At 51.1% G+C, this 27,950-nt stretch overlaps 1 protein-coding gene across 1 annotated transcript; it reads left to right on the forward strand.

The window, feature by feature from the left end:
- The first annotated feature begins 5,493 nt into the window (after window positions 1-5,493).
- Window positions 5,494-27,950, forward strand: LOC108552103 (GATA-binding factor 2). Its single transcript, XM_017906507.1, has 4 exons — window positions 5,494-5,903; window positions 10,460-10,914; window positions 21,525-22,772; window positions 27,793-27,950. The coding sequence occupies exons 2-4, from the start codon at window positions 10,731-10,733 to the stop codon at window positions 27,948-27,950; spliced, it is 1,590 nt and encodes a 529-aa protein (XP_017761996.1). The 5' UTR covers window positions 5,494-5,903; window positions 10,460-10,730.

Consider the following 27,950-nt stretch of genomic DNA (forward strand, 5'->3'; position numbering starts at 1 on the left):
CAGAGGCGATTAGCCCGAGCTCGTTATGCCTCGGATTCTCCGACTAGTGGAGCAATATCCCTCGAATTAGCCACTGAAAGCTTTCCCCGACAAAAAAATCGACATTTCCCATGGCGGTGGAGAGAAAAACGGGCCGGGAAATGCTTTACGACGGCTTTGTACCTGGCCTGCGGGACAAACGAGACGGCCATTGCTCTCCGCCGCAAATCCGCGGCCTCTTTATTGCCAGATCCCTCGCTTCGTTTGTCCAAATATACACCTCGATCATCTCCCCCCGGTCCAACAACCCCGTTCACACTCGAAAAACCCGATCTCACCTACGGTTCCTGCTCCGGGTATCTAGGGATCCCTAGAAAAGTCCCTAGCGGGTTAGCGAATTATCCGGAGCGCAGTGGATCGCGCGGCAGGGTGATTAGGGCGACGCGCAGAGTCAATAGAGCAATCGTTAGAGGTGTGATTTAACGGCCAGCTCGAATGCTCTCTCTCACCAAACGTGGACGAATAATTCGATGGAACTTTATTCCCCGAATGAGTTTCGGAACGCGTTTAACGATAATGAGCTTCGACCCGGCGAGAGGCGGGATTATTTCGCGCGCCGCTTATTCCGAAGGCTGCTTTCGCTAAATCTGGATAAACGGGCCGGTTAAAATACGCGGCCGGTGAAAGTGCAAGTAGCCCAGAGCGATAACGCGGCAACCCGATGAACCTAAGGTCACGCGCGTACAGAGACGGAAAATTATATGGTATCGGTGCGAGAGCGCGCCATCTCGCGCGCCGGCCCGCGCTTTCCAGCCATTTTTCACCGCTGATTTTCATTCGTCTCGCGGACAAAAGTCGGAAGAACGGTGGCACGTGAAGCGGCTACGCGAGTCTTCCGGGAGCCGAGATATCGACGCCGATTTATTATCCCGGACGAAAGCGAGTGCACGCGGGCCGAATATTTAAGCGGCAGTCTCCGCGAGGCAGCCTTGAAAATTAGGCGACGGGATTAGGGATCGGAGAAGCAATTAGAGGGTAAACGAAGGGTAACTCGAGGTAACTCATACTTTGCCTTCGGTTCGCCTAAGCGAGAGCCTAACCCTCGAAAACATAACCTCGATTATATTTTCCATGGATTTTCCAGGACGAACAGCAGCGGGGAAATCGGGATGCACGGGTCCGTATGTTAGGACGAGATCGCGGAGGAGAGAGAGAGGGCGCGACAGGCGGCTCCGCGGAGCGTTGGGCGAGGAGAGGAGTGGAGCAGAGGGGAAACAAGAGCGGTAAAAATGAATCGATAGGCGGAGTTTTTCACGACGCGGCGCTAGAGGCGCCGGAGGGTGGGGGTCGCGATAGGCGGAGTCAGGCTGATTTAGGGCCGCCATTTTGTGACAATGGACGAGAGGGGGGGTATGCCTATCTGATTGGCTGATCTACGGACTTCTCTCGTCCCGAACAAGCTTCTACAGATTGTTCGGTTGTACTCTCCGTCGGTACTCCAGCCACCCGGCGACCCGGCAACGCCGCCAACCCGTCCACGGCCCTTTCCCCCACCACCGCCACACGCACACCGCGCTCCTGCCCCCACCACCGACCCGCAACGCCGTGAAAGCGAGACACGCGTCCTTCCCGCCACGGGATCCGATCGAATCGACTCCGCTCGACTCGATTCCGACTCGATTCCATTCCATTCCATTCCATTCGTGAATCCTTCTTCCTTCCAGAATCCCGTCTTCCTCTCTCTCTCTCTCTTTCTCTTTCTCTTTCACTACCGACTCGTTGTTTTTCCCGACTCGTGGTCGACGAATTTCGCGTTTCCACGGGATTATTTCGGATCGATTCGCGGTGGGAAGAAGGCCGATTGCCGAGTCGGATATCGATCGCGAGGGTCGATCGGTTGCTCGTTAACGCCATTCGGCGACGTTATCGCGATAGAGCCGGATCGGAAAAGTCAGCCGCGCTATCGGATCGCCCGACCTGGGCCAACTTGTAACGCCGGTCGGTGCGCTCTTGTCGCCGCATCTCTTGTTGCTTTCCGGTCCTTGGATTTCGGGGTAGGGCGTGTATCTTAATCGTCGTATCTCATCTAGATAGGCCGCAGGCATCGAGATCGGCTGACGGAAACGCGTGCACGCGCGTGTGTTAGGGTGGAGCCGGTTCGGAAGTCGGGATTTCGAGGTTATGTTCGAGTTTCTTGGATTTCGCACGGGCATCGGGGCAATTATATAGGTCCACGGCGAATATCCGCGGCGATAGAACGGGAGCCAGTGGAAAATTCAATGTTCCCGAGCGAATTTAATGCAGTTCTCACCACCGATTGGCAGATACCGCGGCTCGACGCTGCCAAATCGTTCCATCAGACCGTGCACGTACCATATGCTCGTACGGCCTGCTTTGAATACATTAATAACCCCCGGCGACTCGGAATATTTGCACGACAAATTTGCGTAGATCCCCGATAAACGCGCGTCTAACGTAACGTGCAAAGTGCTTTACAATGGCACGCGGCGAAAATTTACAAATGTTTGCCCGTTCTAAATATTCCGCCATATTTTCCACCTCGGACCTCCGCTTCTTTCCCGGTTTTTAGCCAAGTTTCTAGCTGTCGCAGAGATAATTCCACGATTACGCCATTCGCGATGCCTACTGTTCGGATTAGGTTCGATTAGGCCAATCGGCGATGCCTCCTGTTCCGATTAGCTTCGATTAGGCCCGTTTTGAAGCTGTCGAACTTGACAGTGTCGAAATTGACACTAGGTTGAGTCTTAACGTCAGCACAATTCGAGTATATCCTAAACATTGATGAATAAGTATAATTAGATTCTTTTTCAATGAGTTGATTCTTAGAATTTAGAATTACAATTCTAATTTACGATCAGGATTACTATAAAAGTAGAAAATTCGATAAAATTCCACGAATATGTATACCACAATATATTATATACATAACATTGCTCTGAGTACATGAAATCAGCAATTCTCTTCTTTCTTTAACTTTTTAAGTATAATTTCGTAATAGTACCAGATACAGAGAAACTCTTTACACGAAATATATTCAACTTTTAATTTCCAATCGCCCCAACCTAAAATAATCCTAAATCCTAGTATCATAACGGGAGTGTAAAAGGATATCTGTTAGGCTTCCTTAAAAAGAATTCTCGTGTATAGAACAGTTGCTTCATGTACATAGATTTTCATTGAAATTTTCAAAATTTCCTGGTTACACGAATTTGTTCACAGTATAGCGCGTGTATACCTTTAGAAGGGATACTTAGAGGGGACACTGAATACTCTTTGTCGGCTAAGAAGCTTTATTTTGCCGGTCCATACAATGTATCGGTGCAACAAAATATATAGTGGAGTGGAGGAACAGTAAGTGGCCTGCGACAATGTTTGCAAGCCGTCAAAAAGGCCCAGACCTCTTCCCCATGAGTGATGCATGATGGGTGCATATATATAGTAAATAGATTCTTCGAGGACCACAGCTCGAGGATCTTCAAATCCAGTTTTCACGACAAATTCGAAACAAGGTTCGACGAATTTTATTCATTAACCTTAACCCCCTGTACTATGATTTAATTCCAAAAAATTATATTCGATTAAAATTATAGTTAACGGTGATAAGTTGGTACAAAAATTTTGAAAATTCTCCGAATTTTGTGCAAAATATAATTACAATTAGAAGGCTTGACACGAGTAGGACTCTCCAATGCATAGGGTTAAATTATATACTATTTAATTTATGAAAATGATGCATCGAGGTAGTATTCGACTCTAGTTAATCACTATACGAGTCTTCCATAGGTGACAAAATTGTACAAAAATTTTGAAAATTCTCCTAATTTTGTGCAAAATATAATTACAGTTATGAGATTCGACACGAGTCGAACACTCTGACGCAAAAGGTTAAGTTGTGCTATTTAATTCTAAAATCAGATACATTAGGGTAGTATTTAACTCTAGTCAATCTCCATATGCCTATTCCACAGATGACAAAATTGCACAAAATTTTTAAAAATTCTCTGTAATGCAAGGGGTCAAGTTATACTAACTTCTTATACCGATAAAGGACAAAATAGATAGACCTACTACATTCGTATAACAACTACGAGTTAGGTTATATGAACGGAGTGTTGATTCCCTACCAGTAGAGCATACTTGCACAACTTCCTAATTCGTCAAAGCACATCCTCTAATCTGCCTCCAACTTAAATCCAGCACCTAATAATCTCTCATTCTGCCACGCAAACATTGAAATCCCCGTTAATGACGCGTCTCCTAAGAACAATTTAGCATATAGCACGCAAGCAAAAGAGAAATAGAGGAAAACACGGAGGAAGCATCGAAGGAGCGGTACCCTCGCGGGTTGGCGGTTTGCAGCGACTTTGCAAGTCCCGTAAAGATGTCCCCCGGTGAAATGGAGCTTATCGAACGGCCGAATATTATCTAGATGCGGCGGCTAGTCAGGGAGGTGTTGAATAATTCCGTCGGATCAGCGCGCTGATTTCATCGTTCTCTCCTACGCGGCGCGCGTGTGCGGGCCGCGTGCCTGTACGCAGGTGTGCGTGCGCGCGTGTAGCAATGAAAGAGATGCCTTCCGCGATCGGCCGACCGAAATTTAGATCGGATCGAGGAAAACGGGAGGCCACGGCGCGTGCCCCGCGCGAAGATCACCGGCCGGATAGACGCTTTCACGCACACTATCGCGCGTAATCTGACTGAAAAATTTGCTCCGTTAACCGACCTCCTGCTCGGCGCTGTCGTTCAGCGGGATAGAAATTGGTGGACGCGGGATGGAGGAGGGGGAGCGGGAAACGGGGCCCGAGTCGTTATATGGAAGAAAATTAACTGGCAATCGCCGAATTCTCGGCACGTTCGATCGGAAAGGCTCGCGTGGAAAAACAGCAGCGGTGGAAAAAGAAGGCGGAAAAGGAAAAGGAAAAGGAAAAGGAAAAGGAAAAGGAAAAGGAAAAGGAAAAGGAAAAGGAAAAGGAAAAGGAAAAGGAAAAGGAAAAGGAAAAGGAAAAGGAAAAGGAAAAGGAAAAGGAAAAGGAAAAGGAAAAGGAAAAGGAAAAGGAAAAGGAAAAGGAAAAGGAAAAGGAAAAGGAAAAGGGAAGAGGAGAGAACAGAGTCGGCGGCGGTCGGAAAAAACAAGGGGTTCGGCGTGGTAGGAAGAAGGAGCGCGGCTAGGGCCGTTGCGAAGGAGGAAGGGAGAGGGCGAGTGTTGACAGGAGAAGCAACACGAACGCGGCTGGGTCGTTCTCTCAGCAGCGGTGGTGGGGGTGGAGTAAACGCCCGCTAGTAGGTTGGTCCGGCGCGGTGGGCGTGGCCGAGCGTGGACGGAGTCGGCCGAGCGTCGGCGGACGCGCACGAGCGCCGGTGAACGCAAGGGGTCCACCGAGGCCGGTGTTTTCGTTTGCCTTAGTTCCGCGCCGGGTGCCACGACAGTCGCATCGACTCGAGTTTACGTGCGCGCGCGCGCGTGCTTCCAAAAATCTTTCTCTCTCTTTCTATCTCTCTCTCCCTCTCTGTCTCCCCTCACTACGCGGACCGGGTAGTCGAGCGAGAGAAAAACAGACGGCAGAAGGAAAGCAGGGGAACACGGAGACACGCGAGCCTGATACCACGATCCGGCCACACTGGTGCGCCCATCATTTCCCCGCACGATTTTCCGCGCTACGACCTTCTCCGACGTTGGCCACGTCGCCGCTCTTGGTTTTCACGCGCGGGACGACGCGCGCGTCACACTGAGGGCCCAGCTCGCCACGCGGGGAACCATCCGAACGCCACGATGTGCTTTGTGTGTGTACAGTGCAGTGTCTTCTTGGTGCTAACTTAGTGATAACGATTTTCAAACACGCCCACCAGCGACGAGACGCCGCGCGGCGACTTATCGCGCCAACTCGGGATTGATAACGATTAAGGTAAGCCTGCCAGGGTCGCCAACCGACCTTTCCTCTAGCGCCGCCTCGATACCCTCGCGAGTGTGCACAACTCGGACTTACAACGGACCCTGTTACATTTCCCAAGTGAACACCTCCTCCGTATCGCGATCGTCCAAACAGTTAGCTTACGAGTCTCGCAGTAGGAGTATTCAAACTCGAGCAAGATTGGTGTCACAGAGGTCAGGACATAGGACTAATCCGATTATCGAGAAGAAGTTTGAATCGCGAGCTAATAGGATCGCAGTTCGGTGTCACTCGGTGCCAGGCGCGTGTGTCGTACCTCAAAACTGCGTGTTCCTATGGTCAAGGGTCATCGACTCACGGGTCCATCCAGAGGTCGAAGAAATTCGTTGTTTGTCCTGGCCAGTGGGACGGAAAGATGGCGCCGACGGTGATCGAGTTCCGCTCTCCGTTCTGTTTATCTTCAGTCTGCTTACCCTTGTCAGCACCTAGAACCAATTATGATCTTGGCGAATAGGTAGTATTCCCAATTCCATCCTCCATTTTCCGCGAACACTTGGTCGTTACTGACGCAATCGTGTAAATCGATCCTAGAGACGTGTAATCCTTTCCATTTCGTCGGGTCGGCCGGGACGACGCGATGGAGAAAACGGCGCGTCCAGTTTTTCCGATCGATCGGATTACCCGGCTTTCCACGAGAAATCGGAGACCTGACGGGCGAATAACAACTGGTTACGGTCGATTGCGTAACGCCTGGATTTCCACGGAAACTGGAGAGCGCAGATCGGATCCCGACGGCGCAGGTAGATCGGCCGATTCACCGGAAGGATCCCCGGGTGGAACGCGTCGTGAGTCAGGGCTTTCCAGCGTTTTCCTTTGTTCTTCTCGCGTTTTGCCTGGCCCGTAGTAAAATCCATTGACGCGGAAAGTCAGAGGTGTTTCTGGGGCCTCTCTCCGGAGGTGTCGCAGGTACGCTGCGAACGAGTTCCTCGGCAAAAATCGCGCGCCATTGTCTCTCCGATATTTTTTCCCTCCTCGTCCTCAGCGAAGGACGATCGATCGGCCGATGACGTCATCGCAATGATTCAGAACCGCTGGAAAAGCGAGCCACCTCGAGTCAGGGTGGTAATCCTCAGCTTGGTAGCCCTTAGGTCGGAGTCTTGACAGAGTCTTCACAGAATCTCGAGGTTAGTTTCGGAAGAGGAATTGGAATTGGGCTATTCGCTGTCAATACAGCGACGGGTGAGGAATCTCGAGAAAAATCGCCTTATTCGTAGCATCTGCGATTGGAAAAGTGGTCCCTTACGAGTTAGGGTAGTAATCGGTTCGCAAGTTCACGAAATTTCGCGATCAGTTTCGAAAGAGGAATAGGAATTGGTCTATTCGCTGTCAATACTACGACGGGCGGAGAATTTCAAGAAAAATCGTCTTATTCCTAGCATTTACAATGGGAAAAGCGATCCCCATCGTGCCAGGGTAGCTATCCGTTAGCAACTCCACGGAATCTCGCGGTTAGTCTCGAAACAGGAACAGAAATTGGGCTATTCGCTGTCAACACAGCGACGATCGAAAAATCTGAAGAAAAATCGTTTTATTCGGAGCATCTGCAATGGGAAAAGCGATCTCCATCGTACCAGGGTAGCAATCCGTTAGCAGTTCCGCGAAATCTCTCAGTTACTCTCGAAAGAGGAATAGGAATTGGGCTATTCGCTGTCAACACAGCAACGGGCGAAAAATCTCAAGAAAAATCTTATTCGTAGCATATTCGAAGGGAAAACTGATCCTTCATGAACTAGGGTAGTAATCCGTTGACAACTCTATGAAATCTCACGGTCAGTCTCGAAGCAAGAACAGGAAACGTTCTATTCGCTGTCAACTCAGCGACTGGCGAAAAATCTCCAGAAAAATCGTCTTATTCGTAGCATCTGCAATGGTAGAACCGATCCTCGTAGTATCAGGGTAGTAATCCATTCGCAACTCCACGAAATTTCGCGGTCAGTCTCGAAAGGGGAACAGGAATTGGGCTACTCGCTGTCAACACAGCGACGGTCGGAGAATCCGAAGAAAAATGGTTTTATTCGTACGATCCGCGAAGGGAAAATCGACGGGGTGCTTCCCCCCTTGCAGAAGGGAGGGAGGACCAGCGGGAGCAGCCTATAATTGCTAATTTGCAAGTATAATAAACGGCCGCCGGTTCTGTTTTCGTTTATTAGCCGCGAAATGCCTCCGCTTATTAGCGCGAGCATGCATCCGATTTTTCCCTTCTTGCTGCTTCATTTTTCACCTGGAATTTTTTCGCCCCCATGCCTCCTCGTCTCGGACCGCGATGGCCGAGCGATAGCTCGCTCGGAAAATCGACTCTGTCATCGAAGATTAATCGCGCGGCCGATCGCGAGGGAAATTACGATGTCCGCCATTGTCTGCGAGTAATCAAGTTATTGGCCGGATCGCGAGTCGGATCCCTGCGCGGCTTCTCGGTAACGCGTCCTCGAGGAATCCACGCGTGCCCCTGTTCGTCGGAAACCCACGGATCTGGTATTCCCCGATTGTTCCATATAAATTACGAGTTCGAGAAATTCTCTCGGAGACGAGAGGAGGCTTCCGCCTCCGGGAGCCTCATCGTCCTTCGCACCAAGGTCTCCGGGATCGTGTTTCCCGAGGCTTCAGCCGGATCCGACGGCAACGTGTTCCTCTTCGAAATTTTCCATCCTGTATCCTCCATCTCGGAATCCTCGATGCCTTACCAAGTTTGGCAGGGGTTAGGCTGTCAAGTCGGCCGAAATATTTTTCCACGCACCGTGGACTTTGCTCGAAGACGCTGCGTGCGACGGGATCGGCGCCGATTTTGACCGCACGTGCAACACGGCGTCGTTTTCGGGCGGAACAAGATTAACGAATCCCGATAAGATTAGCCGCTGCGATACGTGATCGGCCGGCTGGCCGCGATGGAGGTGTTTTTTTCGCCGCGGTGACGTAACGCCGTCACCACTCGCGAATAAATCGTGAAACATCGCGAAGGTGGCCGGCCGGTTCACAGCTTTCGAAATTTTATCTCGCGGCGTCGATAAGCCCGAGATAGGCCTCGTTACCCCGCGTACCCACGATTTATCGGGGTATCGTTGTTGTCCCGAATCGCCTGATAACGATCTTTCGAGTATGGCAGAGTTTAGACTCTGAACTCTCGGTTCCCGACGTCTCACGGATTTCCCGGTTTCACTCCCCACCCAATCCCTTCGCCACGGATAATCTCGTCGTTACCAATGCCAAGAATCGTGAAATTTCTCGATCGCTGTGAATCCTGCCATAGTTTCGGCTTATCGGGCCCCGAGGCCGCTTATCTCAGCCCGGGGCCTCACGAATCGATGGAGTAATCGGCCTGAAATTATAATCTCCTCCGTATCCTCCATTTTTACATTTCCCGAATATATGAAACACGCTTTTCCTACACTTTGACACGTCACTGTGGGAAATTTGACAGCTCGTTCCTGGGTTTCGCTCGAAACTTGACAGAGTTCGGTAGAATAGGACGAAATTAGAGGATCGAAGGAATGGATGAAGAATTTTGAACATACTACAACCACTGTTCATATAAACAGTCGCGAATAGGGTCGTGTGGAAGGTCTATGACAGCGGACAGAGTCGGATTCGTGAAAAATTGGTGGAACTGGCCGATTCCGTTTAATCTTATCTGCGGGCATTTTGTGTATATCTTATCGGATCTTGTTCTCGAGTATTTTATTTGCTCTGGACATATAATTTTCGGAGTGTCCGTCTCTGTCGCGGACCACGCGTGTGTACAGACACACGCGCACGTTTCTAGGAATCTTTTCGGCCATCGAGCAGCATTTAACACCGTTGTACTCGTTCCCGTACGTGAATTCTCAGCGAATTTTTCGTCATCGAAAGCTCCTTATGGTCTCCGAAGGTAGCTAAAAGATTGTGCTTTCTCTGGATGGATAAAAATAAATTGCCACGATTTGCCGTGGATCGGTGTCCCTATCGGTATCGGTGGATCGAGTCCCTTGGGTTGCGTCATCGATGACCTTGATCATCGACTGTGTGTCCGAGGCGATTGATAAATCATTCGGAGGCACTCGATGGTCGAGTGGCCCAGGCAACAGTGTCGCCTGGCCGAAGCGCGCAGATCGGGAGCTAATTAACCGAGATCTTTCGGACCGATCGGTTATCGTGATCGCGGACTGGTGAGTCTTGGCCGCGAGTTTCTTAGTTTGTTCGCGCGATTATCGTGGATCTCGAATAGAGATCGATCTCTGGCAGCCGGGGCCGGAAGGAAAGATCCGTCGAAATTGCTCGATCGACGGGAACGCGACGGCAACCGATTGACATCGGCTTGGGTCGGGCCTAGTGTCCCGCGGCTTATCTCTGCGCGAAGAAATTCGTTGAAAATACCCGGAACCGTGAGGAAAGCGGAGAGAAAAATTGGCATAATTCTGGCCCCGAGTTCCCGTCGGTGTGCCCTCTGCTTGCGATCCCGTGGTTGCGCGATCAGCGATTGACAGTTGGGCATGTGACAGACCGGTCTAACCCCGGGACGTTTTGTTTTCTGGTTGCAGAAGGCGGGGTCAGAGACAGATTTTGCTCGTGATCGTGAAGCAAGCGCCAGGATTACCTATGATCTCCCCGAGCGTCCTCAGCAGGACCACGCTTCCGGCAGAGAGGCGTTTTTGGCACCGTTCCTAATCCCCTTTCCATCTCCCTCCCTCGTGTCCTGCTCGAAACCCCGTGGCTCCTGGTTCTCCTTCTGTTGGAGCAACCCCCTCTGAAGGAAACCACCGCCGACCTTTCACCCCTCCAGTGCGTCGCAAGAGGACGATTTTCGACAGGATGGATATGAGCAGCGAGTCGAGCGCGGCTAGGTGGTACGAGCCCCCTAGGTCCACGCTGGAGCCGCCCTCGGGGGGCGCAGGAGTCGCCGGAGTCGTCGGCAACCCCTCCGATTACAGGGGTTACTACCCCCACGCTGGACCAACCGCCCATCACCCCGCAGCCGCCGCGCACTATGCTCACAGTAAGTACCACGAATTTTTCTCTATCTTCCGTTAACTATTTTCGTATATCTCGCGATTTCGTTCCGATTACGAGTTCCGTTCGGGTTCGTGAATTCCGTGTCGCGACGTCGGGTCGGTGCGAAAATCGACGACCTCTTGGATCACGCGAATCAATACTCACTTTCGAGGAGTTTAGGTTATTCGAAACCCTTAGAGCGTTTTGAAATTTGGCGAATACCTAATTGCGAGGACGGAGGGAATATTAACTATTGCGAACTCGTGTCGATGGATAGGGGATCCATCGAACGTAAATTTCCGGGTCGCGACGCCGGGGCGGTGCGAAAATCGGTGGTTTCTTGGACTATGCGGATTTAATTTTGCTTTTGGGGGGTTAAGCGATTCGAAACTCGTGTCGTTACCACGTTTTGAAATTTTGGGAAGCTCTAGTTGTAAGACTGGTTTCGTCGGATAGGGGTTTTAGCGGACGTAGATTTTCGGGTCGTGACGACGGAACAGTGCAAAAATCTGCGACCTTTTGCATTATGCGGATTTAATTTTGCTTTCGGGGAGGTTAAGCGATTACAGACCCACGTTGTTACGGCGTTTTGAAATTTTCTATATTCCTAGTTGCAAGGACGGAGGGCATATAGCTCTTGCGAACTCGTCTCGTTGGATAGGGGATCCATCAAACGTAAATTTCCGGGTCGCGACGTCGGAACAGTACGAAAATCGGCGATCTCTCGGATTATGCGAATCGATTCTTGCTTTTAGGGACTTTAAGAGATTCGAAACTCGTGTTGTTACAGCATTTTGGAATTTTGAGAATCCCTAATTGTAAGACTGGTGTCATTGAATAGGGGTTCCATCGAACGCAGATTTCCGTGTCGCAATGTCGGAATATTCTGAATATTGGCAACCTCTCGAATTATGCAAATCGATTTTTGCTTTTGAATAAGTTAAACGATTCGAAACCCCTGTGGTTACAGCGTTTTGATATTGGCGTACCCCTAGTTGCAAGGACCTCTTGCGAACTCCTGTCGTTGGATAGGGGTTTCATTGATCGTAGATTTCCGCGTCGCAACGTCGGAACAGTACGAAAATCGGCGACCTCTCGGATTATGCGAATCGATTCTCACTTTTAAGTAGCTTAGGCTATTCGAAACCCCTGTTTTTAAAGCGTTCGAAAATTTGGCGAACTCCTAATTGTAATATCGGAGGGAATACACCTCTTGAGTACTCACTTCGTTGGATAGGGGTTCTATAGGACGTAGAATTCCGGGTCGTGACGACAGAATAGTGCAAAAATCGGCGAGCTTTTGCATTATGCTGATTTATTTTTGCTTTCGGGGAGATTTAGCGATTTGAAATCCTTGTGATTACAGCGTTTTCAAATTTGGAGAATCTCTAGCTACAGGAATACGGTATACCTCTTGCGAATTAGTCTTAGTGAACATGGATTTCCGGGTCGTAACGTCGGAAGAGTGGAAAAATCGGATTTTCAAGCGATTCGAAATCCCTCTGATTATTTTTGAAATTTGGAGAATCCCTGGTTACAGGGACGGACCATACCTCTTGCGAACTGGTGTCGTTGGACAGGGGTTCCAGTGAACGTAGGTTTCCGTGTCGCGACTCGGAAAAGTGGAAAACTCGGCGACCTCTCGAATCACAAAGTCCAATTCTTGCTTTCGCATAGTTTAAGCGATTCCAAATCCGTGTCGTTACAGTATTTAAAAATTTTCCATATCCCATGTTGCAAGAATAGAGCGAATGTCCGTCTCGCAAACTCGTCTCCTTGAATAAGGGTTCCCTCCATCTTAAATTTCCGTGTCGCGACTCGGAAAAGTGGAAAAATCGATAATCTCGGATCCCAGAAATTAATCTACATCGTCTAATTCTTGCTTTCGCCTAATTTAAACGATTCGAAACCCCTGTCACTGGTACATGTACCCACTTCCAAAGTTGCCTTCTCAAAAACTAGACTGTTCTCCAGACTTCACGCATTTGTCAGGAAAAAATCGATCAAGGAAAAGACGAACTAAGTAAAGGATAAAACGAATCCACATTTTCCCTGGAAAACTGGGTCCTAAATATTCGTAATCGATTTCGTTAGAAGTTACCACAAGACAAGGCGTGGTTGGGTTTCTCGTCGGAAGATTGTCCGTGACGCTGGAGGACCCGGTAGATAAGATATCGCGGTGTTTACCTAGGCAAATAGAGTGGAAGACAGGTAGTTGTATCTTATCTCTCAGTATTGGACGAATTTTCCAATTGCCGGGTGTTGCAGTAACTCCCGAACAGCAGCAAAGCCAGGCTGAAACGGGGCCAAAGATGGCGTACGCGTATCGAGCTGGTTTTTCGCGTGTCTCTCGTGACTCGGTTCAACGATCGGCTAATGGCGTCTTGGTCTAGCTCGTTAATTACCTCTGGGATATTTAATTATGTCGTCGTGTCCAGGCTGCCCTGAGGGGCAGCAAAAAAATTGCCGGAAATTTCGCGAAACATCAGCCAGCCTGCACGAACCCCGTCCCTGGCCTGTTAGCTCACTGCGCAGACCTGCTCCAGATAACGCTGGTTCCCCGACGATCTGCCTTACCGATCGAGAGTCCGTTGCGAGCGGAAGTCGATGCAGGCCTGGAATTAGGGGCGATTGAAAACTAACACGGCGCTTCTTAACCTCGAAGCCGGGGCCCGACAATCGAGCCTCGATTATCCACTTTGGAGCACGCGAGCGCACGCGCGCACACTCTCCGCGGTATTTTCAGTCCTCTCGACACCTTTGGCAAATGACTGTACGTTTGTAGCGGCGCGCTCGCCACGGTCCACCATTTTCTCGTCGGTTTGGCGCGGCGGATTCGAAGGCCCGAGGAGCGACAGCGCGTACGGCCTAGGTAACGCCGATAGCTCTCGGTTCTCCGTCGCTGGCCAAGCATGAAAAAGCGAGGAAGGAGCCTAGCATGAGACCGGGCCGGAGCCAGGATCGAAAAAGGGGCGAAAAAGTGGGCGAGGAGGCACGAAACTCGATACAGCCGGTCGGATCTTGAGGCCCTGGAACGCGATATCCCTGATTCTTGCCGACGTGCATGGATCATACTCGGCCCTCTGTTAACTCGTGCTGCGCTAAAAAACCAGCGCCCTAATCGGAATCAAATCTCTATCTGTCGCTGGGACCGCGGCTGCCCGGAATCCCTGCGACTTCTTTACGACTTCTCCCCTCTCCTTTACCCTCCTTCTTTCTTAGCCTTGCTCCGGCCGCGGTGCTTGACCCTCTGACACCGACGGTCCTCAGGAATTCCTCGCCCTGTGAGAACCTACCGAGTTTCCACACGCGAGATCTTCCACACCGTGTAATCTCTCCTTATCGCCATTGATTCAAACGTCCACAATTCTGTCTCCCTCGAATCACATTTACTCTGCATCCTTGTCTTCGTCTTTGACTATCCACGAAAGCTTCGAGTCCAAGTCCGCTCTAACGCGAAAACGCGAGATTGTCAATAGTAGACTAATCGATTAGGCTGTCCCAGGTCGAAAAACGTTCAGGAAAGTATACTCGAGGTTGGCAGATCGTAATTGACACGTAGAAATGTGTAACACATACGCCAGGGACTGCACGTTTTGACAAGACACTGCGTTGACATTCAGGGTGCATAACAGATGGCGCGGTACGCAATGTGACAAGTCTGACTGTCACGCCGAAATCACGTGTTTCTCCGAGGATGTCACGGGAGTATTTTTATTATTCGAAGCATATAATGGCAGAGTGATAATAAATTGGTGATATAAGACGACATTCTTAGCCAATGAAGCGTTTATCTTATTGGCGGTCACGGGTGACCACCGTGGCGCCTTGGTAACGGTTGCCAATTGAACTTTTACAATTGTAAGTAGTTGGAGCGTACCGTTGACCAATGACCGCCGTGGCGCCTTGGTAACGGTTGCAAGTGACAGTATCTGCCAATTTTCATTGAATTGTTGCAATTGTAAACAGTTGGAGCGTCTTTGGTTATTAGTGACCATCGTGGCGCCTTGGTAACGGTTGACAGTTGACAGTAATTGTCAATTTTCATTCCATTTTTACGATTGTAAGTAGTTGGTGCGCCTTGGTAACGGTTGCAAGTGACAATATCTGCCAATTTTCATTCAATTTTTGCAATTGTAAACAGTTGGAGCGCCTTCGGTTATTAGTGACCACCGTGGCGCCTTGGTAACGGTTGACAGTTGACAGTAATTGTCAATTTTCATTCCATTCTTACGATTGTAAGTAGTTGCTGCGCCTTGGTAACGGTTGCAAGTGACAGTATCTGCCAATTTTCATTGAATTGTTGCAATTGTAAACAGTTGGAGCATCTTTGATTATTAGTGACCACCGTGGCGCCTTGGTAACGGTTGACAGTTGACAGTAATTGTCAATTTTCATTCCATTTTTACGATTGTAAGTAGTTGGTGCGCCTTGGTGACGGTTGACAATTGACAGTAAGTGACAATTTTCATTCAATTTTTGCAATTGTAAACAGTTGGTGCGCTTTCGGTCACCATGGCGCCTTGGTAACGGTTGAAATTGACAGTAACTGCCAATTTTCATTCAATTTTTGCAATAGTAAGCAATTGAAACGCCTTTGGTCACCAGTAACCACCGTGGCTCCTTGGTAATGATCAAAATTGACACCAACTGTCAATTTTCATTCAATTTTTACAATTTGGGACACCTTTGGTCACCAATCACCACCGTGGCGTCTTAGTAACGGTTGAAAATGGACTCCAACTGTCAATTTTCATTGAATTCTTGCAATTGTAAACAATTTAAACGCTTTTAGTCACCAGTGACCACCGTGGCTCCTTGGTAATGATCAAAATTGCACAGTAACTGTCAATTTTCATTCAATTTTTACAATTATAACTACTTGGAGCACCTTCGGTCATCAATGACCACCGTGGCACCTTGGAGACGGTTAAAATTGACACTAACTGTCAATTCTCATTCAATTTTTGCAATTGCAAGCAATTGAACTGCTTTGGGTCACCAATGATCACCATGGCGCCATGGTAACGGTTGAAAATGGACTCCAACTGTGAATTTTCATTGAATTTTTACAATTGCAAGTAATTCAAGCGCCTTTGTTGACCAATGCTCACCGTGGCGTCGGTGGAGAAACCGTGGCCGGTCATATATGAGGAATATACGGGAGGGAAAGTGTTAAAAAATTTGGAGTTGCTCGGAACGGGCGCGACATGGGGACTCGTTAGACGCGCGGTTCCCTAAGGATGTTTCTGTCGGCGAGTGATCGATCGACGAAAGTGCCACGCGGATCGGGGGCGTGCAGGGTGGCGGGTAAAAAATAAACAAGACAGGCGGACGCTCGGGCGCTCGCGCGCGCGCTCCCCGGGATGCATAATACGCACAGTGGTTGCGGCAGACAGGAAGGAAGCGCAGCCAACCGCGAAGCCCACGGGCTCTCGGAGAGGTGCATACGTAATTGCAGGCCACGCGGGAGGCGCTGCTTTTGTAGGTTACCCTCCCCTCTCCGCGCGGCCATCCTCTCCTCGTGCGTGTTTATCTCGCCCGTTTTATCTGCCTCGCGTTGCGCCGCGTTTTTCCCGTCTACCCGCTCCGTCTCTCCGCATTTTTCCTATCCCTCTCTCCCCTCTCTCTCTCTCTCTCTCTCACACACACACACTCGTCGAACCCGCGACTGCTTAATTGCTCTATTTACCCCCTCGAGGCGCAGCGCGAACCCCCTCTGGCGAAAGTTTCGCCCGTGCACGAACCGCGAAGGTTCGCGTTTCGACGCCGCGAAGAGGAGAGGAGAGGAGAGGAGAGAAGAGGAGAGAAGAGGAGAGGAGAGGAACGCGGAGAGAAGACGAGAGCGAGAGGACGCGGCGCACAGGTCGTGCAAAACGCGCGACCGCCGCCATCTTGCGCAAATGCACACGCCAACCGAAGGCGGAGCCTCTCCCTGGCTCTCTCTTTCTCTCTTTCCCGCTCGCGTTCGTCTTGCCAGCCTCTCTCTCCCCCGGAGAGAGGAGAGTCTCGCGCGAGGCAGATGCAACTCGCGATGCAGCCTCGCCGCGATCAATCTTCCTCCTCGTTGTTGCCGTTCCGTCTCTCTCTCTCTCTCTCTCTCTCTCTCTTTGTCTCTCCTCGTCTCTCTTTGTCTCTCTCCGTTCGCCTCCGTCGCACGAGGACGGTTCCTCCGGAGCCGGAGTCTCGTCGGTAGCCCCCTCTCGGTGTCACGCGCGCCCTCTGCCTCCAGCGCGCTTTTTACCCAGAGGTCAGCCAGTTTCCTGGACCCCTGGATCCCGCTTTGTTTCATCGCCATGGGATTTCGGTCCTTTTTACCCGGCTCGTGGGACTCGGGACCAAGAGGAGAAAGGGGGCGGGAGAGAGGGGGATGGATAGGGGGATGGAGAGGGCGATTTAACCCTGTTTCGGTGACCGGGGAGACACGAGAGGTTGGCGAATAATCGGGCTGAACGCGTACGAGGGCTCGCGGCGAGGAAAAAAGAATCGATAGAGCGACGGGGGAGAAGCGTACGGGGTGAAATTGCATGTTATTACGAGAAAGCCGCTAGTGGCGGTCGACGAAATGAGACGTTATTTTCTCCTGGAATTTCGTACACGCCGGTGAATCTTATTACGAGCGGCAGAGGCGCGGTCTTCCACGGCGATCCTCCACCTCCTCGCCCTCCTTTCCTTTTTCCCCTTTTATTTCCCATCGTAATTCGACGATTTACGACGTGCCGTGCCGAAGTATTTTCGCGAAAATAACTATCCTTCGTCTTTACGTGTCTTTAATGACGGGAGATGAGTCGCGCGTTTGGTCGGTAGCGTTCGATGAACCCGAGAACCCCCGGCCGGGCCCTGCCGGACACCCGAACCCCGGGGCCCGTGATCGCGTGGATCCGATGGACGACCGCGCGAGGACGGGTCGTTTACCTCCCGGGAGAGAGGTTAGAAACGCGCAGGGTGACGGATGGCTCAATCCGATGGACGGTTCGCGATCGTGGCAGCAGGCGACGTAACGAGGGAATAATTAGCCGGAGCTCTAGAAACGTGGCTGGAAACGTCGAGGCGACGCGTTGCTTCCACGGAATACCAACGAGATATCGCGCATAATTCGCGCGATTTCCTTTCCCGGCGCGATTTTCACCGTGAATGAAACCCCGGCCGCCGCGTTATCAACGGCGATCTCGGCTGAATGGAAAACGCGAAATGGCCGCCGTTCAAATCAATTTCTATCCGTTTCACCCGGTCTTGGAATTAGCACGGGCCCGGAATTCGCCCCCACTCTCCTTCCCCCCTCTCTTCCCTTTTTCATTCTTCATTAGCCTCTCTTTCTCTCTCTGTACATCGTCGCTCGGAACACGTCGATAGGGAAAAAGGCTCGTCCTTTGAAAGCGGCCCGACTCTTTGAATCCTTTCGAGCCTTTGAACGCGTTCTCGACGCCTGTGCACAAAAGCAGAGTCGGCGGCCACGCTCGGGGCGGCTAATTATTTGGAGTGGCTGCTTTGATGTCGAATGCTGACCCAAACGGAGATATCACATGTGTCGCGCGCGACTTTCCATTCACCGGATAAATCGTCCTACCCGAGGAAATTTCGCGCCTCTCAAAACCACGGTTCATAGGCTCATCCCGCTTCTTTTTCATCCCCCACTCTTGGCGCATCAACTTAACAAATTCGTAGCGTAACAAGGTCCAATCGCGCGGATGGACGTCGCAATTCGCGAATGGATCCCCTCTCCCTTTCCCCGACGCGATCGGCAAAGATAGTCCGAATTTTATTACGTGGGATCCCCGCCACAGGGTTTGCGACATGATGATCGGGGGGGGGGGGGATCGTTTCCTTGGGTCGTTGTGTACTATATGATATATATGATGCGTTTTCCGTCCCTGGGCCTTCATTGGACTCGTTAAAGTAAAGATTCTTAGTAGGCCCGACCTTAAACAAGGGATAATTGGATAGCGTAGGAACTTGTATATATACGAGGTGGAGTGTGGACCGAGCACTTGCGAGAAAGTGCTGGAAGCTCGATCAACTAGGAATCCATCTATCGGCGAGGGTGAGAAGGATGGTCGCTGCAATTATTTACCGACCGTGGGCGTAGAAAATGGCGGAAGCCGGGGCTCGTCCCGTTACGTACTTATCGAGTCCGCGTTAAAGGACGCAGAAACGGAGACACGGGTGGAATACGAAATTCGTTGGTTATCTCGGAGCGTAGAATCCTCGGCCAGGAAGACGGAGAGTCGAAACGGGAGCGAAAGCGACGGTTCTAACCTCGAATTAGCATGCGCCGCAGCCGCGCGCGGACCATGGAGAGGCGCGGATGAAGAGCGGCGCGTGGAAAAATGTGCTGGGACGGAAAATGGCCTGGCGCTCGAGCACGGCCAGCGAATTTTCCCGCCTCGAGCCGATCGCCATAACGGATATTCAGCCGACGAGTGGATTATCGTATTAACAGCGGGAATGTCGTGTCCCGACCGGTGTGACTTATCGACTCGAATATTTCCAGCCGGCGTAGGCGTAGTCTGGAGTCGTCGCGATCGAGTAAGCGATTAATGCGTCCGATCTAGATCGCGCGTAGATCTCGGCCGCGTTATCGTCGCTCGATCGCGGCTCGCGCGGAGACACTCGAGGACGTCGGGTCTCGGAAATCGAGATTTCCGTCGAATTCCTTCCGCGAGAACTGGTTTCACCGTCGCGAAACCGATCATATTTTCCTCGTCCTTCCTCGATATTCTGTCGCGATTTTTTCCCCGTCCCCCGTTTTTCTCGTCCGAGGTTTCCAGTTGCCCGATGCGCGAGCATGGCGGGGGAAAAAATTCGTTAACATCGGAATAGGTGGAAGCGGAGGATAGGGAAAAGCGAAAAAAGGCAGCGCGAGGTGGAAAAGCGGCGCCATATTAGAGGCGACCTGTTTCGAAACGACCGCCTTGGGAATCGACGCCTAAGGAGCTCCTCGAGACCGCCTTAACGAGACCTCTAGCTCTCCGAGCCTTTTTCTCCTTTCTCCCGTCGGCGTCGCGACCATCGCTCGCCGATCCTGCGCCGAAATCTGCCGATAGATCGGCGGGGCAGATTCCGAGAGGGGAACCGTGTGGCGAGAGGATCGTGGGTGGAAGATGGGGCTACCGTCGGGATAACGAGAGGCGGTCGCAGCTTGCGAGACGGCTGGCAAAAAGAGGCGAGAAGTGGCCGGGAAGCGGCGGAAAAAGAGCAAAGTCGCGGTCGAGGGGGCAGCAGCGAGGTAGCAGGATGATAAATATCCCTTAGCACGCCGGTTTTTACCAAGCCTGCGAAGCGCCAACTGGACACATCGCGAGAATTAAAAGCTCCGCGCGCGCGTGCTTCTTGCGAAATCGTTCGTCGAGCTTTCGCGCCGCTCGCGTCTCTCTCTTTCTCTCTCTCTCTCTCTCTCTCTCTCTCTTGTTTACTTCCCGTCGGTCTAATGCAGCAGATCCAATTACAGGCGGGGCATCGCTGCATTCGATTAATTGCATGACGCTGCAGCTGCTCGTCCCGTTCTCCCTCGCGATATTACGTTTCACGCTCCTAAATTTAGACCGTTTTCCGCGATATATTCCTTCTCTCCGCTCCTCTCCTCGCCAATCCGCTTCAATCCTCTTCGCTACGCTCGCGAGAATCTCGATTAACGAGCGCGTCTCGCGGGAAAATTAAAGACGAGCAGGAGTGCCGGGGAAAATTCGTAGATGGCCGAGGTTAGGCATAGGCATAAGCAACGGTGAGTCAGGAGCCATAAGTTTGGCGAGGAATACGGAGCGTGACGGCGACTCGAAGCTCGAATTAATGCTCGTAATTCAGCGGCGCGGCGCGCGGGCGGATGGGGGTGGAGTTTGGCAAAACATTCGCTCGTTATCAGCGTATGCCGCCGAGGTGGCGGAGCAACGCCGGCAAGAACCATTCGATATATCGATCGCAAGCTCCCCGTACGACTCTCGCTTCGAAACCAGCACGTAAGCAGGAATCGCGCGCGCGCCACCCCCGAAGTCACGAATTCGCGCTCGGAACGATTCCTTTTCGCGGAACGCGATGGTTCGGGGAAACGCGAGCGAATCCTGGATAGGCAGGCGCCTGGAACGGCGTCGCGGATCGTTAATGAACGGCTAATTACGCGGCCAGAAGGCGGAGTCTAGCCGCGCGCGTACAAGGCGATCCAAGGGTGAACGATTGCGCGTCAGGGGGAGGGAAAAAAGAAAGAGGGACGGAAGGGAGGAAGGAAGCACGAGAAAGAGAGAGAGAGAGAGAGAGAGAGAGAGAGAGAGAGAAAAAGCATCGCGATGATAGCGCGTGTCAAGCGAGAGCGGGCCTCGCGCGTAATTAAGATGTCCCCGGCAATTAGCTGCCTTTACGATCCGGCGTAAAACCCGATCATTCCGCGCACGCACGAATCAGGTTCTTCCATTTCAACCGTGGTGAACGATCGTCGTTAGGAGATTTTGCGCCTTCTCTCTCTCTCTCTCTTTCTCTCTCTTTCTCTCTCTGTTTCTCTCTATCCCTGTGGCTTTCTTCCCGCTTGCCGGCCGCGGAACGTGTCCGGGATAAATGTAATCGGGGGATATAAATGGAATGGCAATGGATCGTCTAACCAGTCCGTCTTTCCGTGCGTTCTTCCAGCAAGGATGTCGAGCAGCGGCGTGACGAGCGGCCCGGTGAGCCAGGTCTGTCGGCCGCACTTTCACAGTTCGGTGCTGCACCCGTGGCTGTCCGGGAGCGGGGCGGACACCTCGAAGACACCCTGGGGATTCCCGACGACGACCGGCTCGACCGGCGGCGCGGTGAGCGACGACAAACCGCAGAGCCCTCTAGGCTCGTCCCTGCCTCCGAGCACCGGCAGCCTGTCGAGTCACGGCGGCGCCGGTGCCGGCCATCATCTCTTCTCGTTCCCGCCGACGCCGCCCAAGGACGCGACCCCGGACAGCATCACCGCGAGCACCACCTCCAGCACGACGAACAACAACAGCAGCAGCGGGAACAACAACAACAACGGGAACCCGCTGTCGGGCCTGGGTGGCGGGGCGAGCAGCGAGTACCAGGCGGCGGTGGCCCACGCGGCGGTGATGGGCGCGTTCATGCACCATCAGGACGCGTTGGGTGCCGGGGGTGCGAGCTCGTGCGACGTGAAGCCTAGCGTGATGCTGGGCCACCATCACGGAGCGCCGTCGCCGCCGCACCAACAACACAACGGGACGACGAACGGCGGGAACGCCGGGAACGGGACGAATGGCGGCGGGGCGAGCGGACAGGTGAAGCAGCGCGAAGGTAATAACCAGTCGGGCAGCGTGTCCGGCAGCCAACAGGCGAGCACCGCGCAACAGCAACAGCAGCAGCAGCAACAGCAGCAGCAGCAGCAGCAGCAGCAGCAACAAGAGGCTGCGTATCAGGGAAACCAAGTGGCGGCCGGTGGTGGCGGTGGTGGCGGTGGTGCGAGCTCGCCGACCTGCAGGGACAGTTACGCGGCCGCAGCCGCCGCCGCCGCCGCAGCCGCGGCCGCGGCTGCCTCCAACACCCACCATGCCACCTCCGGATCCCAGTACGACCCGGCAACCAGCGCGTATAACATGTACCAGCACCTGCCGTATCCTAGTAGTACCCACCACCATCACCATCACCATCATCACGGCGCCTCCTCGTCGTCTTCTTCGTCTTCGTCCCACAATCCGCACAACGGGACCGCGGTTTCCGGTATTTTCGGGCATCACGCCGCCGCCGCCGCCGCCGGGGCCGGCAACGCGTCCGGCGTGGCCGGCGTTAACGTCGACTCGAAGTTGTTGGTCGGTCACGCGCACGCCAACACGCCGAGCTCGCCTTCCGCGCAGCAGCAGCAGCAGCAAAAGCCCAGGAACAAGTCGAGGACGTCCGCCGGTAAGCGGCACGCCTACCAACCTTTCCCTTTACTTTTTTCTTTTCTCTTTACCTTTTCTTTCTTTTCCCTTTTCGTTTCGCCTTCTATCTGTCGGTATCCCGGTTTTCGAGCACCGTGTGTCTGCCTTGTCCCTCTTCTCCCGGCCGTCGTCCGGCTCTCGTTCCACGAGACCGCTAACGTCGCCAGGCAGGGGACAAGCTTGCACCAGTCTTTTCCGGTTTTTCCGTTAACCCTTTCAGTCCCACAGGCTTTCGACCCTTTCACCGCGGTACATCATCCGTACAGAACGCGCGATGTTTCACCATTCACGGATCAATTGCTATGTTATATTTCAGGTGGAATCAATTGGTAAAATTGCAAAAGTGTAAGAAAAATGTAGGGAGCCGTGTATTTACGTCTTTCGTATACATTGATAGACTTGTGAAAGCGTGTATATACGCCTTTCGCGTATAATGATAAACTCGCGAGGACGTATATATACGTCTTTCCTATATCCTGATAAATTTACGAGGACGTATATATACGTCTTTCCTATATCCTGATAAATTTACAAGGACGTATATATACGTCTTTCCTATATATTGATAAATTTGCGAGGACGTATATATACGTCTTTCCTTTGTATATTCATAAATTTGCGTGGACGTATATATACGTCTTTCCTATATCCTGATAAATTTACGAGGACGTATATATACGTCTTTCCTATATATTGATAAATTTTCGAGGACGTATATATACGTCTTTCCGTTGTATATTCATAAATTTGCGTGGACGTATATATACGTCTTTCCTATGTATATTGATAAACTTGCGAGAACGTATATATACGTCTTTCGTATATATTAACCCTTTGCACTGGAGAGTCAGTCATCATCAGTCACCATTTCATAAAATCGGAAGATCGATATTAATTAACATATCAAATTTAATGTAACGTAACAGTGTGCGAAGTATCGAAGTCAAATAATTCTACAATTCATATTCTATATTATTATACGATTCTCTATCTACTGCTCAAAAAAGTATCGTCAGTTTGTTAGTACAGAATCTTTGAATCTTCACTCTTCTCTAGCCAAAAAATCGTCCAGTGCAAAGGGTTAATAAATTTGCGAGGACGTATATATACGTCTTTCGTATATATTTACAAATTTGTGAGGACGTATATACACGTCTTTCCTGTATATTGATAAATTTGTGATGACGTATATATACGTCTTTCGTATTTAGTGACAGACTTGTGAAGACGTATATATACGTCTTTCGTAGTGAAAGGGTTAAAAGATCACGGTCGAAAAGCGCCGAGCAGCGCGATGGCGCCTGTTTAATTTTACGTCGAAAAATCCCAATCCCCATAGCGCTTGTTACTTACTTACGTGCATCAGCAAAGTTGAGCGCGCCATTTCAACAATCAGTCGTAGCACCGTGAGTTGTCCATAGTTCTCGAAATGTACTGGGATTTTTCGATGCAAAACCTCAAGAGCGCGATGGCGCTGTTTGGGACTGAAAAGGGTTAATCTTCCTTTCTTTGTTTTGGTACACCTCTGGTTTCGGGTTCTTTCTTTTTCCCTTTTCCCCTGTTTGGTTTTGGTACTAACGCTTTTCGTTTTTTCCCCTTAAGTTTGCTTGTCGCGTTTTTCGCTTTGAGTTCCTATATTCCTACGTTTGCTTTCACTTTTGTCACACCCGGTATTTTTCCCTTGGTTTTTTCCACGCTCCAAGTTCCTCGCGCCAATCGATATTCCTCCGGCACTCGTTCCTGGAATATGGGAACAGGAGGAACTCGGGGGCAGAGGAACCGAGGGTCTTCTTTTTCGTTCTTTCGGTTTCCTTTCGTTTCGTTTCGTTTCGTTTAGTTTATCATCCCCGACGAGCTTTTGGTGGCGGTCGTCTTTCGCTTACAGTTCGTGAAAACGAAGAACACGTATATTTATATATATATATATATATTTATTTTTCTTTTCCTTTGGTTACTGTTTCTCGAAACGAGCCGAGTATTGTCGGCGAGAGGGAGACTACACCGACGTGTATTTTTGTATTTTTGCCTCACCCATGTGTTTTTTGAGTGGCACCCGCGAGACGTCGAGCGTGAACAGCACCACACCTGATTGACCATTTTTCGACGAAGCACAGGGCGGGACACCGGGGTTACGGGGGGCGTCTGGACGCTCCCTCCTATATTCTCGCAAACTTGTCGAAGTCTTGTCAGTTTTTCAAATTTTATAAATTTTGCACGTCCAATCACTGTCGAGGACAAGATTTTTCGTCAGACGCGTCCCTCTCCCCGGTTCCCTTCTCTCTGTATAGATCTATATTTTTATAAATACACAGGTGTAAGACACACAACGTGTACACACACGCGCGGGCGATCCAGCACACACGTACCTTGTTTTCGTTCATTCTTATCTCTCTGTCTCTCTCTATCTCGATGTGGTGTGGCTACTTACATGCTACCGTTTTTCCCTATACTTTTTTCGTTTCTTTTTTTTTTGGTTTTTTTTTCTTCTCACTAGCATCAAATCTCCCTCTCGAGAAGAGTCTACGGACCCCCCTCCCCCAGTAGTCGCGTTTTCTCTCGCGATTTTTCTCCCGACTCGAAGGCATTAGTCCGACCGATCAACCGGTGCTTTTACTCGTCGCTCGGCCACTCGAACGGGAATACTCTCGGGATTATTGTCATTCGAAGCTTGACGAGGTTACTGCTCGGAATCGGTAAAGAAATCGGCAAAAAATCGGTAAAAAATCGGCAAAAATCGGTAAAAGATCGGTATGAAAATCGGCGGAAAATCGGGGAAAAGGACGAATGTGGGTCGTCGGTGTCGGTCGTAGGGGCGGCCGGGAGTGGGGGCGGGGTAGGGGAATGGGAATGAAACGGTTGAAAAATGCCGGATACGTTGATTGCGGTAATAATAGCCGGTCTGCGGCGAGGACGGCGTGGTAAAAATCCTAATTCCGGGAACAATGGCCCGACTTCGCGGCGTGGAAGTCCGCTAATTAAATCGACTTACGACACACACGGCGCGCCAGGCCTCGACGACGGTGAGGCCAGACGAATCCGTGGATCTCGGCCTGCTTAATCCTCGCCTTCTCTCGCCGCGCGAGCCCCCTTTCTTTTCCATTTCTCTCTCTCTCTCTCTCTGTCTCTCTTTCTTTTTTTCCCTGCCGCGAAATTATCGTCGAAAGTAAAAATTTAGCATTTCTAATTCGCGAGAGTCACGCGTCGATGTTACCTCGTACGTATAATTTTCATCTTCGTTAGAACGTTTCTTCTTGCTAATAGCCGGCCAGATCTCTCTGCCGTTGATGGTTTTATTAATTAATCGTTAACGAAGACGCGTGTTTTTGCCGCAAGTGAAAATTCCAATTAGCTCGCCTGGCCGCCATCTTCTTCTTGCTTTTCTCCCACACACGCGATTCGCGCCTTTTTCCCTCATTTTTTTCTCTCTCTCTCTCTCTCTCTCTCTCTCTTTCTCTCACCTCTCGTCAGAGAGGGAACCGTTTGATCCCGGTGGGTTTCGTCGAAAAATTCGAAGCTCGCGAGGAGGACGAAGGGTGGGGGAAAAAGAAAAGAAGACCGGGCCAAATTCGTGACGGAACGCCGGTTTCCTCGTCCTGGATCATAATTCATCCGTTTATGGCAAAAGTGGCACGAGGCAGCCGGCTTCCTTCGTTCTCGTTCCCCCGGCAGAGCTCGGCTTTTCGTCGAAATAAACCGCCTCTTTCTCGTAAACGTAATTTCCTCGGCACCGAGACGTTAACGATCCACGTTCGCGATTAAAAGCAGCCCGAGTGGTAGCCTCCACGCGGTACCCCTTTGCCCCCCCGACGCTATAGATCCAACGTGAACATTTTTCTTTCCTCTCTCTCTTTTTTTTTTTTTCTTTTTCAAAATAATCTGCCCCAAGTCTCACGCCGACGAGTTCTCGAATCCTTGGCCACGTCGGTCGCGCGAGATTCGACGCGGAGGAACGCAGTCTTGGCATCTTTTCCAGTCATGGCGAACGCTCGGTCCAATCTCGAGGAGGATGCAGCTCGAGGGACCACTTCGAGAGACGCGGATTTCACGGTTCGAGGAAAATTCTTGTCCCTTCATCGGATCAGAACCCATATCCTTCCCCTCCCGACACCTTGCCCCTCTCTGTCTCTGTCCCTCTACCGTCCGCTGGGGTTAGAACTAATGATAATGGTACCACGTCTTCTTCCCTACCTCTCCAACTCAACTCGTCGTCCCGCTATTAACAAGCCGCAATCGGACGATCGTGTTCGATCCACGAGTCCTTCGAACGGCCACGGTCCTAAAGAGACTCTGCTTTTGCTCTGGTAATCGCTTGATATGGTATGTCTGCAACTGCATGCGACTTCCATCACCGATCTTCGTGACTTGGTGTCCGCGTCGGGCACGCTGGCTCCTCGAACCCACCTCCTGTCTGCATCGAGATCGTTCAATTCTCCCGATCTCTCTCTAAATATCTCTATTTCACTCTGCCTGGTGAGCAACATCCAGGAGCCAGCGTGTTCGAGCTTCTTTCAACCCAGGTGTCGGTCAAACCACGTCGAATTCTCCAGATTAGGGCATAAAGCGTAGAACATGGCATAAATGAACAAAGCACTGTGCATTGGAATAAACAAGTCACAGTATTTTCGCATTCTCGCTGCTGATCAACTTCTCTGACACTCCATTGTCCTCGGCATCATCACTGATGATCGTTTTCACCGTTTTTTGGCTAACAGCTGTCATTGCGTATGAATGTCAATGGAGTAAATTCGCTATATTCGGTCAATAGTCGTTGTCACTGCCTGTGATTATGCGTGTCAGTGGAGTTAATCAGCCGTGGGGATGTAAACACGCGCGTTCTTTGCACGAACGAGCTAAACGCTGTCAAGAACTGTCAAGATCCGAGGAGAATTCGACGCGCGGTTGGACCGGTATCACCCGACTTACTAGCTTCTCTCGAAACGTCAACGCTTGGATTATCGAGAGATTAATCTGTTCGTGGTTTCCACGGTGCGATCCCATAGAGGGCCGCGAGTGCGTGAACTGCGGCGCAACCTCGACGCCTCTGTGGAGACGGGACGGGACCGGCCACTACCTCTGCAACGCCTGTGGACTCTACTACAAGATGAACGGCCAGAACCGACCTCTCATCAAGCCGAAACGACGCCTGGTAAGTACCTAA

The sequence above is a fragment of the Eufriesea mexicana genome, unplaced genomic scaffold, assembly GCF_001483705.2.
Source record: "Eufriesea mexicana isolate 0111107269 unplaced genomic scaffold, ASM148370v2 scaffold5495, whole genome shotgun sequence".
NCBI classification, from domain to species: Eukaryota; Metazoa; Arthropoda; class Insecta; order Hymenoptera; family Apidae; genus Eufriesea; species Eufriesea mexicana.